At 42.7% G+C, this 18,042-nt stretch overlaps 1 protein-coding gene across 2 annotated transcripts in view; it reads left to right on the forward strand.

Moving 5' to 3' along the window:
• The first annotated feature begins 14,367 nt into the window (after window positions 1-14,367).
• Window positions 14,368-18,042, forward strand: part of LOC147013968 (prostaglandin E synthase 3-like) — a 37,766-nt gene continuing 34,091 nt past the window's right edge. Inside the window, exon 1 of one of the 2 annotated variants that reach the window (XM_085851421.1) lies at window positions 14,368-14,519. In XM_085851421.1, the coding sequence (XP_085707547.1) occupies window positions 14,488-14,519 (32 nt within the window). In that variant the 5' untranslated portion in view covers window positions 14,368-14,487. The remainder of the gene's footprint in view (window positions 14,520-18,042) is intronic. The other variant, XM_085851420.1, reaches the window with a different exon arrangement.

The raw sequence follows: 18,042 nt of genomic DNA on the forward strand, positions 1-18,042 counted from the left end.
TCCCAAATGCTATCTAATCAACCCCTCAAAACTCATGAGCAAAAATAATGCAATTATTAAAGGTGACAGAGGAGCTATCAGCCTGACTGAGAACCCATCAGCGCTTAGAAGATGGATGGTGGCTGGGGGAGAAAAGAGCCATCTAGTTGCAAACTATGAAGCAGTATCAGGAACTAAAGATGTAATAAAAGGCAACCTTCATCAAGAACAAACAGAAGCTGCTCAAAGAGCATTCTTTGAGAACGTGCAGCGATTCACAAAAGTGATGGAAGACATTGGTAATCCTTTCAAAGCAGAGTCAGATGATCTGATTGTGTTGGACAAAGAGTACATTGCCGATCCTGGTGCTGCTGAACTGATGGCAACACATAATGAAAAGGCAAAGACCAAGTGAAGTCATTCATGGCAGATCGACAACATAATGATCATTTCTCTCATTTTTTTTTAATACACAATGTCGAGGCTCATATAAGAGCGAACACACAGAACGTACAACAAGGGGAGCAGGAGACAAGAAGGCTGGAGAGGGAAGGAAAAAAAAAAACCAGTGTGGAACAGAGACATTAGGAGATCTGTGGAAGGGAGAGGGATGGGGTGGGGAACATGGGGTATACAAGATGGCCACCACAGGGACTTTCAGGTCCTTACACTACAGGAACTTTCAGGAAGGAAAGCAGGGAATTTGAAGGTGGTAGGTTTGGGGTGGATTAACGGGGGTAGAAAAGATCATGGTTTTGGATAGGGGAAGATAAGAGATGGTGGTGACCAGCTGTTTTGAAGATCTGGAGAGCAGAGTGAGATTAAAGAGTGGGAGTTTGTTCCAAAGGCAGGAAAAAAGAGGAATGAAAGAGTGAAGGTGAGTCCAGCCTGAAATTTGATTAGCAGTCCAGCCTGAAATCTGAAGCAAGGTCTAAATGGGGAAAAGCAATCAGGAGGAGAGTAACAGGGACAAACAAAACTCCATCAAACTGGCCAAGCTTCCTTTGAGATGACAATAACAAAACAGAACGATTCCATTTTCTTGCAGATAAAAATTGCTGAAATGACTACAGTCAATAGTCATTGTGACAAAGGGAGAAAATGTCATCAGCAACAAAATAGCCAACCTGAATGAAGTTGCTCTACCTACCCATGAATAGACAGACACGCGCATATTCGTACGTGCCTGACAGGTGGCGATGGAGGGATACAAGTCTCTAACGATCAAAGCTAATGTCACGAATGTTGTAGTCATAGCTACATCTATCGGTTGTGCCCTCTCTGATTGAGCTTGGCCTTGAAAAAATGTTGGTTGCCTTTGGCAAAGGAGAGAACAGTCGATGGATTCCTGTACATGACATTGTTTCTGCCATAAGACAAAAGAAAACATGTGGGATCCTATTTTTTCATGTCTTCAGTGGCTGTGATGTTGTGTCGGCCTTCCATGGAAAAGCAAAGAAATCTGCGTGGCAAACATGGAACGTGATACACCTTCACCAAGCTCAGTCAGTACCCATCCAAGGTGGAGGATATTGACCTGAAAACTCTGGATAAGTTTGTAGTCTTAATGTATGATAGGTCCAGTGCAGTCACAACTGTTAATGAGACAAGGCTTAATCTATTTGCCCAAAAGGAGAGATCCCATGACTCATACCACCAACTCAAGTAGCACTCAAAGAACATGCCCAGCATGCTGCTTATCAGGCACGACACGTATGGGGTCAGGCAGTAATCTGACAGCCAGACACTCAGAGCCCATCTGACTGGGGATGGATCAAACATGGCGAGATGTGGAAGATCGTTTGGACTGCCCTTCACCGATTGCGAAAAACTGCTAGGAATTAGCCAAATGTGGGTGCAAGACAGAATGTCGTCATGGAAGGTGCAAATGCTACTGCTAAGGACTTAGTTGCACAGCTCTGTGTATCTGTACTTGCCAGGCCTAGTTGGACCACCATCACCAAGTCCAGGCCAAATTGGGGGATTGCTGTCATCAGGACACTTCACTACCTGCTTTAATGGATGAAATGGAGACATATTATGAAGTAGCAGATTTAATATGTGCACACTTCTTGCCGAACACAATGGCTTCCTTTTGGAAGCAAATTATTATAAACTATATGGACAAATTGTGATCGTGGTACGTTAATTATTAAGTATTAAGAAGCACCATATGTGTTTATTCACAGCAGAATCGGTTTCAGCATCGTCTAAAACATATGCATTGACACCAGAATCACTTTAATCAACCAACTCCATCAATTTCTATTATGAAAAGTTGCATTTTTGGAGCCCATCAGTGGCCATCTTGAAAAATGGCCACCATGTTGGAATTTCAATTGACCAGCACTCTTTCTTTGAAAAGTGACCCGAACAGAATATTCTTGCCAATTTTCGTGCTTGTATCACCATTTGAACGATTACACTGGTCAACAACAAATTTGTTGTCTGCATTTTTTAAGCTGATTTAGGACGAATCTGATGCGCTGAATCCAAAACTCACATTAGTTTTGTTCAATCAGGTCAAGTTTTTGAGATATGGCCACATGTCGTTTTTTACATTTTTGTTCACATGTACGCATGTGTGGAGCATTTTAGAAGAAGTTGGTGGGGGTAAAATGTCATGTCAAATAATTGTTTTGATTGGAAATAATTATTTTAATGACAAAAAGTATTCAGGTACGATAGTTCTGGGTGATTATGTCGAAAAGGGATCAGTTTGAAGTCATAAAACCTCAAAATCTTCCAAAAATTGGTGAGGCAAAGCATAAAGTTCGTGGATCAAAACTAAAGTTAATGGGGCAGATTTTGTAATAATGTGATACAAAAAAGTTGTATTTCTTGAAATAACGAACTCTGAAGAATGTACAATACCTACATGCGCCAATTTATGACATGCGCTTCTGTTCAAGCTTGGAGTGCCACAGTACGAACCCAAAGATTGGAGACTGTTCATTGACAGCAGCAAGCGATCACTGAAATGTGTTCTGCTACACAACGGCACCCAGTTTGCCTCTGTACCCATCGCTCACTCGACTACACTGAAGGAGAAGTATGAAGCGGTGAAGTACGTTCTGGAGAAAATTGGTTATGATCAGCATAAGTGGTTTATTTGTGTTGACCTGAAGATGGTGAACTTTTTGTTGGGACAACAGTCTGGCTTCACCAAGTACCCATGTTTTCTGTGCATGTGGGATAGTAGGGACCGTGCTCAGCATTACACGAAGAAGGACTGGCCTGTGCGGGAGGAATTGGTGCCATGCAAAGAAAGGAACGTCATCAACGACCCTCTGGTGGACAGAGACAGAATACTCTTCCCACCGCTGCACATCAAGCTCGGCTTAATCAAGCAGTTCACCAAGGCTCTGGACAAAGATGGTGACTGCTTCACTTACTTGTGCCAGGCTTTTCCAGGATTGACCATGGAGAAGTTGAAAGCTGGCATCTTTGATGGTTCTCAGATCCGTCAGCTCATCAGAGATCCAGAGTTCAAAAACTCAATGAACGAAGTGGAACTGGAAGCGTGGAAGACATTTGTTTCGGTAGTGAAGAACTTTCTTGGCAACAATAAGGCCAGAAACTACGCAGAACTTGTCAACAACATGCTGACTGCTTTCAGAAACCTGGGCTGCAACATGAGCATCAAGATGCACTACCTATTTTCACATATGAACCGGTTTCCTGAGAACCTGGGTTCAATGAGTGACGAGCAGGGGGAGAGATTCCATCAGGACATGAAGGAGATGGAGACCAGGTATCAGGGTCGCTGGGACGCAGTCATGATGGCTGACTACTGTTGGAATCTGAAGAGAGACCTCCCTGCCGCTGAACATTCCAGGAGTTCGAAGAAACGGAAGTTCAAGCCCTGAAGTTTGAACAGTGGTGACGCAACATGCAATTTACTTGTACTTACCTTTATCAATGCCCACCATTCAGATGACAGTAATCGATGTTTCTATCATGTAATCAATAAATGTTGTTGGCAAAACATTTTTTTTTCTTAAAAACGTGTTTAGGATGATATGTGTTGACAAAAATCAGCTGATAATGCCACAAAAATGTAATTGATTTTGTCACAAGATCTGATTTTTTCAAATCAACTTAGCACAAAAACCTGACCTGATGGAGAGAAACGGATGCCATTTCCTGATTCAGCAGTGCCAGAATACCCTAATTCACTTGTAGAAATCTAGACAACATTCAGAAAGTAAAAAATTGTTGACCAGTGTTATATGTGTTACCTGCTCCACTAGAAGACAGTGTTTTCGGCACTGTATTGTTCCTAATCTACATGAGTGACCTCTCCGATGCTTTGGAAAACCCTCTCTTCCTTTTTGCAGATGACGCTACATTGTGTATTACTGTACAACATCCAGTCCCTCTGCTAGGCAGACAGCAGCTGCATCTATCTCTCTCTCTCCTCTCTCCTCTCTCCTCTCTCCTCTCTCTCTCTCTCTCTCTCTCTCTCTCTCTCTCTCTCTCTCTCTCTCTCTCTCTCTCTCTCTCTCTCTCTCTCTCTCACTCTCAGCTGACCGGTAAATAATTATCAAACTCTGATATAATAAGGAAAACATGTTCTTCAATCCTGTAAAATATCAGTCTCACACTGTCACTCCGGAATGATGATTCAAACTCATCAGGAAGTAGGAAGTTCAGTCATTCAAACTTATGGGTCTCACTATCAGCCATGATCTTTCTTTGGAAAACCACATTTCAAGGTTGACCTTCAAAGCCAGCCACCGACTGGACATCCTCTGTCATACAACGTCCTTCCTTGGCACACCTGAACTCCTGTCCACATACAAGGCCTTCATCCGCAGCTTGATGGAGCACTGCTCTCCCTCTGGGCTGCCTCCCTTGCCTCACATCTTGCTTCGGTTGACCCCATGGAAACCAAGACCTTTAAGATTATTGGGAACTCCCACGATGAAGTCGAGTCTATGGGCTTATCATTTCGCCATCGCAGACAGATCGGTGGTCTGTGTCTCTACCGCCTCCTTTCTGGTTTTGCATCCTCTGGTCTTTCCGTGCTTTGTGGCCCCCAGGTTTTTGCAGGGCTCACACGGTCCGCTATCAACCCCGTTCTAGAGAAACTAACTAAATCTAGGATCACTGCTCACCTCCACTCATTTGTTCCTCTTTTTCTGCCTGTGGAATCAACCTCCACATCCTCTTCAATATCATTCTTCCCTCCCTGTCTTCAAGACAGCTGTTTATTACAATCTCAGATCATCCCCAATCCAAAACCATGATCTTTTCTACCCTCGTTAACCACACCCAAAGCCCTCCACCTTCCAATTTTCCAGTTTTCACTTCTTGGAGTTTCCTTCTCTATCCATCTTGTCCAACCACATGCATCCTCTGTGTCCATCTTGTCCACCTCATACATGCGTGTTTTGTGTCCTGTTTTTGTCTGTTACATCCTGATCTGTTCAGTGTACTAGCTCTTCCACGAGCCTCATCTATGTATACAAAAACGAAACAACGAATACACATCTATTTCCTTGGTCATCCACTGGGAGAGGTTCGGTCTTTTGAACTCATAGGCCTTACCATCAGCTATGGCCGTTCCTGGGCCGACCCACATAGCAAAGCTGGCCTCCATAGGCAGCTGCAGAGTGGGCATCGTCTGTTGACGCAAGCCTTTCCTTGGAAAATCAGAGTTACTCATAGTCTACTAGGCCTTTATCCATAGCTCAATGGAGTATTGTTCTCGGCTACAGGCTCGTGCCCCAACATCTCATCTGTTACCCGGATTCTGTGGCATCTAAAGTTGTCAAAATTATTCGAATCTCCTGTGATGAGGAGCAGAAGGCCTGCTCATCTGTTCCGAAGCACACGGTTTGTTGCTTTCAGATTGCAGGCAGGTCAGTAGTCTACTTTTTACTGCCTCTTCTCCATTACTGCTCCCTCTGCTCAGTTCTCTGGCCCGTCCCGATCTACTATTCCAGGATTCTTCCAGCAACCCCCTTCCTGGTTCAACTTCCAAAATCCAGATTTATTGCTCAATGCAACTCCTTCATTGCTCTCTTCTCCCATCTTAAAATAAAAATAAAAAGACTTTCCAGAGGCTGTTAGCCACACTCTTTCCTCTCGGTCTGCCTGTCTTGTCTGTTTGTCTGTCTGTGAGCAGGATATCTCAAAAGGTTATAGATGGATTTGGATGAAACTTGGTAGACAGGTTGGGTGTGTGATAAGGACGAATTGATTAGATTTTGGTGAAGATCCGGAGATGATAATTTTTTTGTTAGATGTAGCATTATATCTAAAAAAAGTTGTGGACGAGTTATGACAAAATTTGGTGATGAGTTGGGTAGGTGACTAGAACAAGCCGATTCAATTTTGGTTAAGGTCCGGATGCTGATCCGTCCGGCCTATCAGTAGCCCAGCTACAAAATGTTAACTCTTCCAAGGTATGCAGTCCACTGAGTGCCATTCCAGTTTTTGGCTGGTGATGACCGGTCATTATGAAGTGCAGTTCAGTGCTATAAGGTGTTCTCTAAAGTGTCTGATCTTCATATCAATCTTGACAAAAGTAGTATTTTGCTTCTGGGAAAGGGCTTTGATGTGCCCAAAGTAATCTGACATTTGGAGGTTGCGATGACTCGGTTAAGGTTTGAGGAGTATACTTATGCGAGGCCACAAAATGGTGTAAGTAATTGGGGTAAAAGGTTGAGCCATGTTCAAAGTTATTTTGTGAATGGAAGGAGAGAAGGCTTTCATGGAGATAGAAAGCCCTTGAAGTGAAAGAGCAGGGTTTTTTTTTTTTTTCTTAATCAGGACCTTTGCGGTGGTGTTACCTCCTCCACCTCTGGCGGTCCATAGATTGAAGTTTATGACTTATAACTTCTTTTCTGCAAAGTGGGTCTTTAAGCTTAAGTGGGAACAGCTGTGTAGAAGTGAAATGATAGGAGGTAGGGGTTTTCCGGATCTTCCCTGGTTGCTTCAAATAGCCTCAGCACATGTCACCTGAGATTGAAGGGTGACGGGTTATTGGAGTTGGGTTTGTTGGTTCGGTTTAACATCGGCCCAATTTTGAAGGATTGGTATTTGTTTAAGTTCAAGGCACTCATGGTTCTATTATCGGTTTCCCCCTTATCCGTGTGATCTCCTGAAGTTATTTTAATGCAAAATTATTTTCAGAATTTGATTGATGCTAGTTTCTTATTCGTCAAGTCTCGAGCTCTGCCTAATCATGAAGTTTGCACAATAGGAAATATGACAAGTGGGAGATGTATGATAATTCGGTGGTCCATTTCACTGCCTTCCATGTCGGGAAGTCACAGTGTCCTGGCATGGCTGCATCTTAATGGAATGCTTCCTTTGTGATTCACATGTGTAATGCGTGGCCTGAGTAGCACAGTGATGTATCCATATCGGCATTACAGAGAATGCAAGATCCCAGAAGCTGTTTCTCATTATATGTTGTCATGTGTATATGCTCCAGAGGGTCTGGGGTATTATACACTCAGTGTACAAAACATTAGGAACACCTTCCTAATATTGAGTTGCACCCCCTTTACCCTCAGAACAGCCTCAATTCGTCAGGGCATGGACTCGAGAAGGTATCAAACACATTCCACAGGGATGTTGACCCATGTTGACTCAAATGCTTCCCACAGTTGTGTCAAGTTGGCTGGTTGGCCACTGTATTCAGTAAGCTGAATGCACCGTCATGTTCATGGAACCATTCCTGGACAATCCTAGCCTTGTGGCATGGGGAACTGTCCTGCTGAAGAAATCCATCTACACATGGATATACTGATGCCATGAAGGGATGCACCTGATTGGCAATGATGTTCAGATATCTTGTGGCATTCAAACGTTGCTCCACTACTTGTATCAAGAGGTCCAATGTGTGCTGTGAAAATACACCTCACACCAGCACCACCAGCACCACCAGCACCACCAGCCTGCAATGTTGACACACGGCATGATGGATGCACGTACTCATGTGCTTTGTTTTTTTCCATACCCTAGTTCTCCCATCAGCATGAAACAACAGGAACCGGGAGTCATCAGACCAGGAAATGTTTTTCCAATCCACCATTGTCCAGTATTTTCATTCCTTAACCCACTGCAACCGCAGGTTCTTGTTCTTTTTTTTTTTCTGAAAAAGGTGGAACTCTGTGCGGTCGTCGGCTGCCGTACCCCATTCATGTCAAGGTATGATAAGTTGGGCCTTCTTTTATGGGTCTTTCGGCACCAATGTTGTGCTGGACTGTCAGTTGCTAAATGTTGCTCCGCACAAGTCGTGTCAGCCTCCTTTGGCCTCTTTCATCAATGAGCAGTTTTTCGAGCACTGGCCTGCCGTTGGCTGGATGTCCTTTAGGTGGTGGATCATTCTTGATACACATGGGAAACTGTTGAGTGTGAAAAACCCAGCAGCTTGCAGTTCTTGACGCACTCAAACCTGTGCGCCTGACACTTACTACCATACCCCATTCAAAGACACAAATCTTTTATCTTGCCCATTCACCCTCTGAATGGCACACCAACACAATCCATGTCTCAATCATCTCGAGGCTTAAAAATCCTTCTTTAACCTGTCTCCTCCCTTTCATCTGCACTGATTGAGGTGGATTTAATAGGTGCAATCAAAAGGGATCATGGCTTTCACCTAAAGTCACCTGATCAGTCTGTTTCATGGAAAGAGCAGAAGTTCCTAATGTTTTGTACACTGAGTGTATATACTCATACATGGAAGATGACTTGTCACCTGACACCTTAATTCCATTATTCATTTGATCGTATGATATAATTTGATTATATATATATATATATTTTTTTTAATGCTTATGTCTGCCACCGTTGAGGCCCGGTTGCAAGTCACCTTTAAACGTTTATTTACAAGGAAACAGAAACCTCAGGAACATGAACCAAACATTGCTTGAAAGCTTATGACATGGTATTTTCTATCACTCATCGCTATTGCAGTTAGTCACTGCTGGAGTTCGTCTGTAGGCATTGATCTTGACTCCAAAGTTCTGTCCAACTTCCCTGTAGGTCTCATGTGGCACTGACTGGAGGTAGTCTGACACCTCCGGCTTCAGATCATCCAGTGTGGCAAGGCAGTTGTCATAGATAGAGCCCTTGGCACCCCCCTAGAACCAGTCGTCCAGAGGGTTCAAGTCTGGGATATGAGGTCCCAGTACCCAGGGCAATGAGACGATTTCTGAAGAGCTGCCGCAGGAAAGTGATGGTGTCACCAGCTGAATGTGGGAGTGCACCATCCTACATAAAGCAGGTCATGCTGAGCTGGTTTGGGATGACCTTTTGGGCTCGATCATTATAGAACTTCTGAAGCATGGCCTGGTAGCGCTCACCGTTGATCGTCACTGTCCCACTGTTGTCATTCTCAAACCAGTAAGGCACAAGCATTCCCCATCTGGCATTGAAGGTGCAGAAGCTTGTGACCTTAGGCTCTTTTAGGTACCTCTCAGTGATCTCCTCAGATGGTTCTGCTCCCTAGAAAACGTTGTGGTTGTTGATGGCACCGCTCAATTGGAAATGGGCTTCATCACTGAACCAGATCAGGTTGATCCAGTTTTGGTACCGCTCCATCCTGTCACTGAGCCAATTGCACATATCAAGTCTCCTTCTCATGTTATCTTGACTCAGTTTATGCCTATTAGAGATGATTGATGGGGAAAGCTTCGGTTCCTTAGTGAGGATACGCCAGGCTGATGTTGGTTTGAAGCCGAGCTCCAGCAGGGAGCGCCGGCGGTGGGACTTCTCGGGACTGTCCACTACAGAATCCCGCACGGCGTCGATGTTTGCTTGGCTCTTGGTTACTGATGCTGGCCCACCATTGTTGCCCTTGCTCTGGTTGTGCACTGTACCCTTGTGCTCAAATTGTTTCACAATATGTTGAATGGCACAATTTGTGGGTCCATCACGTGTTCTGAACTCAGATTCCTGGCTGAACCTCCGGCGGGTGTCGACGTATGATTTAGTCTCATACCACAGAGCCACCACTTTTGTCTTCTGCTTCACTGTCAGTGGCATGGTTGAGCTCGGGAGCTAGAAATCCCAGGGAACAAATACCATGATAACACCACCAAACCCTGAAAAAGAAAACTGTCGGTTAAAAAAACAAAGAAATGGCAGGAAGTCTTTTTGAAACACCCTGTACATGGGAGATGATTCCTGGTAGAGTAAAGGGTGAGTGTTGGATTATTTTTAATATTTTATTTTCGTTGTTATTGCTATTTTTTTCAGTGCTGGTATAAACAGTCATATTGCTGATACAGACAAATGGTGTTGTTTTTGTGATTTGATGCAAATCCATCCATCCATCAGGACCATACTCTGCACAGAGCATCAATGCTGCCAAGTGCTGACCTCAGAAGGTCTGAATGACAGGCTGAGTCAACCACACCTGGTATTAATTCAACAGCCAAGCAGGATTTGACCTCAGGACCCTAGGATCCCAAGCCTATCACCCAATACAAAACCATTAGGCCAACACCAGGCATATCCTTTCCTTGTTATTATTAAAATGAGATTTATTTGTTCAGCAGGAGCAGGTGAGGACGTCACTTGGGCGAGACGACTTCTGGTGAGGATGCCATTTCCGGTTGTTGGCATGCGGCTGTGCTCCAAGGCCAGAACAAGATGAATGTTTTTTTCTGTGTTGTTTTCCATATTTTATTAGGATTTGTGTCGGGGGTTGTATTATTGTATTTATAAAGGTTGTAGTTGTGTTTATAACAGTTTAGTGGGTATTTGTGGTAGTTTATTGAAAGAAGCAGGGGGAGGCCTAGTGTTAAGTTTAAGTCAGTTGAGGCCTTGGTAATAAGGTGGTGAAAAAGGGTAGAGATAGAGAGCGAAGGAGAAAGGAAGAGGAGTACATAAAATGCGATAGATGCTCAATGTGGGCCACATCAAGAATAGGGGAAGCAGAGGGTACTCACTGTTGTAATTAGTGTAAGGAAATAACCCACATGAGGATTATTTCTTGGTTAGTCTGGTGTTGGCTTAGCGGTTAGGGTGGCTGGTTAGGGTGGAGTTTGAGCTCCGTTGGCTGCTGAATTAACACCAGGTGGGGTTGACTCAGCCTGTCATCCTTCCGAGGTTGGTGAAATGAGTACCAGTGTGCTGGTAGAGGGGCACAGCATCAGTGGCACAGCTACGCCCCAACAAAATGATCGCTACCCGGCAGCCAGGCTGCCATACGCAAGAAGAATAAGATTTCCAGGTTAAAGAAACGGATAGATAATTTAATAGTTGGTTATGGTTGTGAAGTGAGGTTGCTGAGGATGTTGGTGGTGGTGATGGTGCAGTGGGAGCAGGCGGTGTTGAGGTTGCAGTGGGAACAGGCGGTGTTGAGGGTGCAGTGGGAGCAGGCGGTGTTGAGGGTGCAGTGGGAGCAGGCGGTGTTGAGGGAGCAGTGGGAGCAGGCGGTGTTGAGGGTGCAGTGGGAGCAGGCGGTGTTGAGGGTGCAGTGGGAGCAGGCGGTGTTGAGGGTGCAGTGGGAGCAGGCGGTGTTGAGGGTGCAGTGGGAGCAGGCGGTGTTGAGGGTGCAGTGGGAACAGGTGGTGTTGAGGGTGCAGTGGGAGCAGGCGGTGTTGAGGGTGCAGTGGGAACAGGTGGTGTTGAGGGTGCAGTGGGAACAGGCGGTGTTGAGGGTGCAGCGGGAACAGGTGGTGGTGAGTGTGCAGAGAGTAAAGGTAGTGATGAGGGTACAGCAATAGAGATTGGTAGGAATGAAGTCTGGGAGACAGTTTTTGTGGGTGATGGGACTATAAAATATTGATATTCTTCATTCTGCAGGAAGGGTCACAGACATACAGTGGAGGTCTGTGCAGCTTTGAAGGAGCAGGAGTTAGGGACATTGAAGGAAGGATAAATGGCATCGTGTTGGGTCATGGTAGGAAGAAGTTGGCCGATATACATCGAAGCTGATAAACCAGGAAAAACCACAGAACTGTGGGAAAGCGTTCGTAAGTGAAAATATCCAAAACTAAGTGCAGCCTTGATGTGCTCACTGCAGGTGAGCGACCCGAGACAATGGGGAAGCAAGGTTCATTATTGCTCACAATGTGTAAGCATACCCCACTAGTATCAGATAAAGCCTACAGTTCAGAAGTTGGGTAAGAGGCTCTGACCTGGAGCTTACGACTCCACATTCGACCAGATGCCCGTAAGATTTATTGTTCACTTTTGTCCCAAAACTCGAGGAACTACTTATTCATCATATTAGATACTCTACTTTGACACCATACGTACACAAATAAAAGTTCTCCACTCCTAAATCACCAGTATTTTAAAAATTATTCTCCATGTGAAAGCTCCTCGATTTTGTTCTCACGGACTGTTTCAAAAGTCGTCGTGTGCTGTGAAAACAGCGACATCAAGGGAATAGGAGGCAATGAGAAAATCCTTTTGTGATAACTGGGAGCTCCAGAAACTTGGCAAATTCTCTCTGACTTTTGTGGATTCATTGGGTGGTTGTCTATCTATAATTCCAGCAATCTCTGCGTGTCTGTATGTCTGTGTGTCTGTGTGTCTGTGTGTCTGTGTGTCTGCGTGTCAGTGTGTCTGCGTGTCTGTGTGTCAGTGTGTCTGCGACCGCTGTTTCTCGACAACCACTTGTCCGATCTAATTGAAACTTGCCAGGTATATTGCTGGGGACCTGAGGATGTGACTTTTCAAGGTTTGATATTAATCGGAAAAGTGGTTCCCAAGTTATGACCATTTATTTACCAAACCAATGACAGGACACGGTGCTACGACGTCACAATTGACGTCACAATTCTTTTTATTTTTTTGCACGTACGGGCACGCACGTATATATATATATATATATATATATATATATATATATATATATATATATATATATATATATATATATATATATATATATATATATATATATATATACCTGACCTCACTATATATATATATATATATATATATATATATATATATATATATATATATATATATATATATATATATATATATATATATATATATATATATATATATATATATATATATATATATATATATATATATATATATATATATATATATATATATATATATATATATATATATATATATATATATATATATATATATATATATATATATATATATATATATATATATATATATATATATATATATAGTATATATATACTATATATATATACTATATATATATATATATATATATATATATATATATATATATATATATATATATATATATATATACCTGACCTCACATATATATATATATATATATATATATATATATATATATATATATATATATAGTATATATATATATATATATATATATATATATATATATATATATATATATATATATATATATATATATATATACCTGACCTCACATATATATATATATATATATATATATATATATATATATATATATATATATATATATATATATATATATATATATATATATATATATATATATATATATATATATATATATATATATATATATATATATATATATATATATATATATATATATACGGCACGCACGTACATATAGATGACAGGACACACATGCACGTACCAAACCAATGACAGGACACAGTGCTATGACATCACAATTGACGTCACAATTCTTCTTCTTCGTTTTATATGACGTCACAATTGACGCTGGGGAGATGAGTATGTGCCTTTCCAAGGTCTTTTCAAGGTACGGGCACGTACGTACGGGCCCGCACTAGTTCGACTAAATTCTGTCAAAATGTCTTCGAGTCAATGTATTATTCACCGTGAACTGCACAATTATAGTGAGGTCAGGTATGATCTTGCTGCTGATCTTTCCACAACGAAAAAAGAGAGATTGAGCGCAATAAACTTTCGCACAAAGAAAAAGCTCAAGATTAAAAGCACACCCCTTTTATTAGTTAAATGATTTCCAGGGAACGTGGCAAAGGCGGTCGGATTGAATGCTCACAATGGACCGTGGCAAAGAGCGTCTGTAATGAACAGTTTGTAGGGGCTAGACTTGCCCGGTCACCACGAGACGTCTCCGAGTTGACGCCGCTCAGCATTCGGCGTTGCTATGGTAACATCAATAAAGGCAGAGCCACCCAGGAGAAAGTTTTAACAAAACCAGCGACTCATCTTTAGCAAGAGCACCACGATGCATCCCACCCACAGAGTTATCATACACGGTGAGTTGGTGCCACCCCCGGTGGGCGAGGCAACAATACACGTGTTTATGACGTAACCAATACGCGTCATCGGCCTTGCCGGCAAACGCATGACTGCGGCGGTGAAAGCGACGGCAGTTTCAGTGCGGGTGTTCGGCTATAAACAGTTACACTCAGCTTGGTTTCTTATTTACATCGTCTCGGTCGGCTGTTCCCTAAAGTATCGAAAATAAAATAAAACAACCGACGGAAGTGAAAAAGCGTCTTTTCATATTCCCCGACACAATGTGCAATCGAAAAGAGTGGGCGAGAGGAGGACGTTTCCGCTCGGTTCCTCACGCGCATCATGGCGGGCATTGTGGGGGATATGACGAGAAGGTACGATTAGTTTATGGAAACCAGGGGGGGGGCTTCTAACGCGGAGATTTCTCGATGCAAAGGAGGGACGAGTTGAGGGAATGGGGGATTTTGACCTCCCTGTACTCGTGTGCCGGGAGAGTCCGTATTTACTTGTTGGGGCCCATTACGTCTCTCTCGGGCCTGACTCGGATTGTCCCGTCACTCATGGATTACATTAGACGAGCTTCACTCAGCTTCTCGAACACCGTGACTCGCCCATTCGATGCCGAGCTTGGAGATTACCGTGTGCGTGGATTTTACCTTTGATTCCCGCGCCATTTGATCGAAAATACGATCCATTCACGCACGAAGAACCCCCATCCGTGGTTGCCATGACGACCGGATCGCTTTTTATACTGTAGCAGGGTTGTGGTGACGATTTGCGGAGCATGTGGCGCGAGACCGAATTCAAGTGCTGGGGCCTTTCTTTGTAATGATTGATTACGTCTTATTTAATTATGACGTCATGACACGTGTCACGGTGGGACACGCACGAGTTGGACGACTTGGCACGAATATCGATGGAGTTATCACAAGTTTTCCTGTATATTTGATATAAATTACTTGTGCGTGTGCATGGTTTCTTAAAGATGGAATATAAATAGCTGAGCGTTTGCTGATGTCGGTGAGTCCGTTCGGTTAAGGTTGCTCGATGTCTGCAGTCTGAGGTTAAAAAAAAAACGTACGGAGCTTACCGTGTAATACACGAAACGGAGGAACCAACTAGAGAGGACATAGAACATATGTTGTACAGTGTTGCTTCAATTTTAATAAAACACGAGTGCGTGACCGTACGTGCAAAAATTTTTTTTTTTTTAAACTCTCAAACCACGAGCCAGAAACAACGACCACACAGTCCATTCCTTCGCTCTCGTAAACGACGACTGCATTGGGGCATTGCATTTATCTATAAATGCGCATAAGAAATCGAGAAATTATTAGAATACAATAAGTCATCACTATCCGGAAGTGGTGCGTGCCCGTACGGAATGTTCACATGCATTCCACGAATTATCGCTTGCATTGAAGTAACAACGAATATCAAACGAAGAAGAAGAATTGTGACGTCATAGCACCGTGTCCTCTCATTGGTTTGGTAAATAAATGGCCATAACTTGGGAAACACTTGGGAAACAGCTGAAACCGATGAAGAAGAACGATATTGTTACGGTTGTGGAAATTCACAGAACACCATTCAGGTTTCCCATAGATCAGTTATGTCGATAAGTGTGTGTTCAGATTAGATTTCCCCACCGATGTCTGAGTTACCGTGTTACCTTTTGTAAGGTTTATTCGTGTTACCGGGCTGTGATCTTTGAGGTAGTATTATTCTTTTGCTATCTTTATTTTGGAACAACCGCATCTCAACAACCACAACCACTACCTCAACAACCACAACCGCATCTGAGGGTTCAGACGGTCCTTTCAGATAGGCATAGTGAGAGTGTGAGATTTGTCAGGATTGAAAGATATGTCCCACGTGTTGGACCAGCTTGATAGAACACCTTACCCTACGCAGTCTTGAGAAAAAAAGGACATGGGCTGGGTTGGGTCTGTGGTCAAGATGATGTAAAACGCTGTAATATTTTGTCCAAGTACTGCTAAATGGAAGACTTTTGAAAGTACCAAAAAGGCGATTTGTGTACTCCAATGTTCAAGTATACAATTCAATTAAAATAGAATAAAAATTTTAAGGGTTGTGGAATGTATTTTTTTCCGGAAGCTTACCACTGTTGATGCAGCGTCTTTTGCAATGCAACAAAAAATGATCTTGTTCCTCTCTGCGCAAACCCCATCGAGTGCAATTCCTTTATTGATTCGTGTTCAAAATATGAACTTCAATTTAAACAAGATATTGCTCAATCATAAACGTTTATAGACAGACAGACAAACAGACAGACAAAGTGAACCAATTGCTTAAGGCCCAGTCACACCTTGACGTTTTAGTCAGCAATGGCAATGTATTAAAATGTATGTAAAACGCTGGCTTACGTTGAACTTTTGATGTTTTTTTTTAAAGATTCGGACGTATTCATAACAAGTTGGTCGTATGCATAACATATTAGTAACGGACACAGAACGTTTCGTTGTGTTATAGATAACTTATACCAACGAATGCTGAGCCTGTTGTCAGCCTTCCCAACCTATGCCCAACGATAGTCTAACTTATGCATAGCACGCTGCACGCATCGCCGACGATGACGTGACGTAGCTTATTAAAAGGCTGCCGCACAACGATTCAAATCATAACCGCCGCAGAAATGGAAGTGTCAACATCGCAGTCACACCTTGGCGATCTTGCCAGCGTATGCCGACCTCTGAAAAATGCATCTAAAATGCTGACTCACTTCGAATACGGCATGGGTAAGTTTGGTATGCGTGAATAAAACGCTAAAGTACGCTATCATACGTCATTAAGTGGAGTACGTCTTGTAATTATAAACGTGTTAAACATTTTACGACGTACTTGCCGTTTGACACACGTTCCGCATGCGATGGGAATAAGTTGTACGCACGATATGCGAACGTTGGCACACGTTGCCAAAAGTTACTTGTAAGGTGCTCATAAGTCAAAACACTCAAGGTAATTGTTAGCGTCAGTGTTCCAGACTCCCTGTTTTTTTTTTTTTCTTTTTTTTTTTTCTTCGGTATGATGGTGATGTCGACACTTCGATTTCTAGTGCGGTTCTGATTTAAATCGTTGAGCGGCAGCCTTTTAATTATATTATATTATAACTGCACTAGAAATCGAAGTGTCGACATCACCGTCATACCGAAGAAGAAGAAAAAAAAAACCCCAGGGAGTCTGGAACACTGACGCTAACCATTACCTTGACGTGTTTCGACTTATGAGTACCTTACAAGTAACGTGTGTCGACGTGTGTCAACGATCGCGTAACGTGCCTACAACACGTTACTCATAGGTTATAAATAAGTTTCGGGTATGCTAAACATTACCTCGATGTGTTTCGACTTATGAGTAACTTGCAAGTAACGTGTGTTGACGTGTGTCAACAATCGCGTAACGTGGCTACAACTTATGGCCAGCGTTATGCGGAACGTGTGAGTCATACGCTGGCATAAGTCTTAAAATTTCAAGCATGGAAAATTTGAGGACAACCAAAAAGTACTGCGTTTAAAGCCAGCGTACTACGACGTATGGCAGTGTTTCTCAGCGTGCTCTCAATGTTATCAAAACTTTCCCATAACGAATTCGACGTGTACCAGCGTTTTACACAAATTTTCCAAAAATCGGCATAAGCTGGCTAAAACGTCAAGGTGTGACTGGGCCTTTAACCCTGGTTTTTGCTTCGTGTGCATGGGGTAATTATAGTGCACTTCCTTGTGTTTTTTTTTTCTTGCTTTCTTCTGGAAACCTGCAGTTAATTTCATGCAAGCATCTCTTGCGTCTGATGTAAGACATCTTTCTCTAAGTTTCCGATGATCTTCAGCAATCTTGATGGCTGAGTCAGACAGCCATGGTCATCTGCTGCCTTTTTTG

The sequence above is a fragment of the Eptatretus burgeri genome, chromosome 13, assembly GCF_056783735.1.
Source record: "Eptatretus burgeri isolate ZD-2024b chromosome 13, Ebu_testis_v1, whole genome shotgun sequence".
Classification (NCBI taxonomy): domain Eukaryota; kingdom Metazoa; phylum Chordata; class Myxini; order Myxiniformes; family Myxinidae; genus Eptatretus; species Eptatretus burgeri.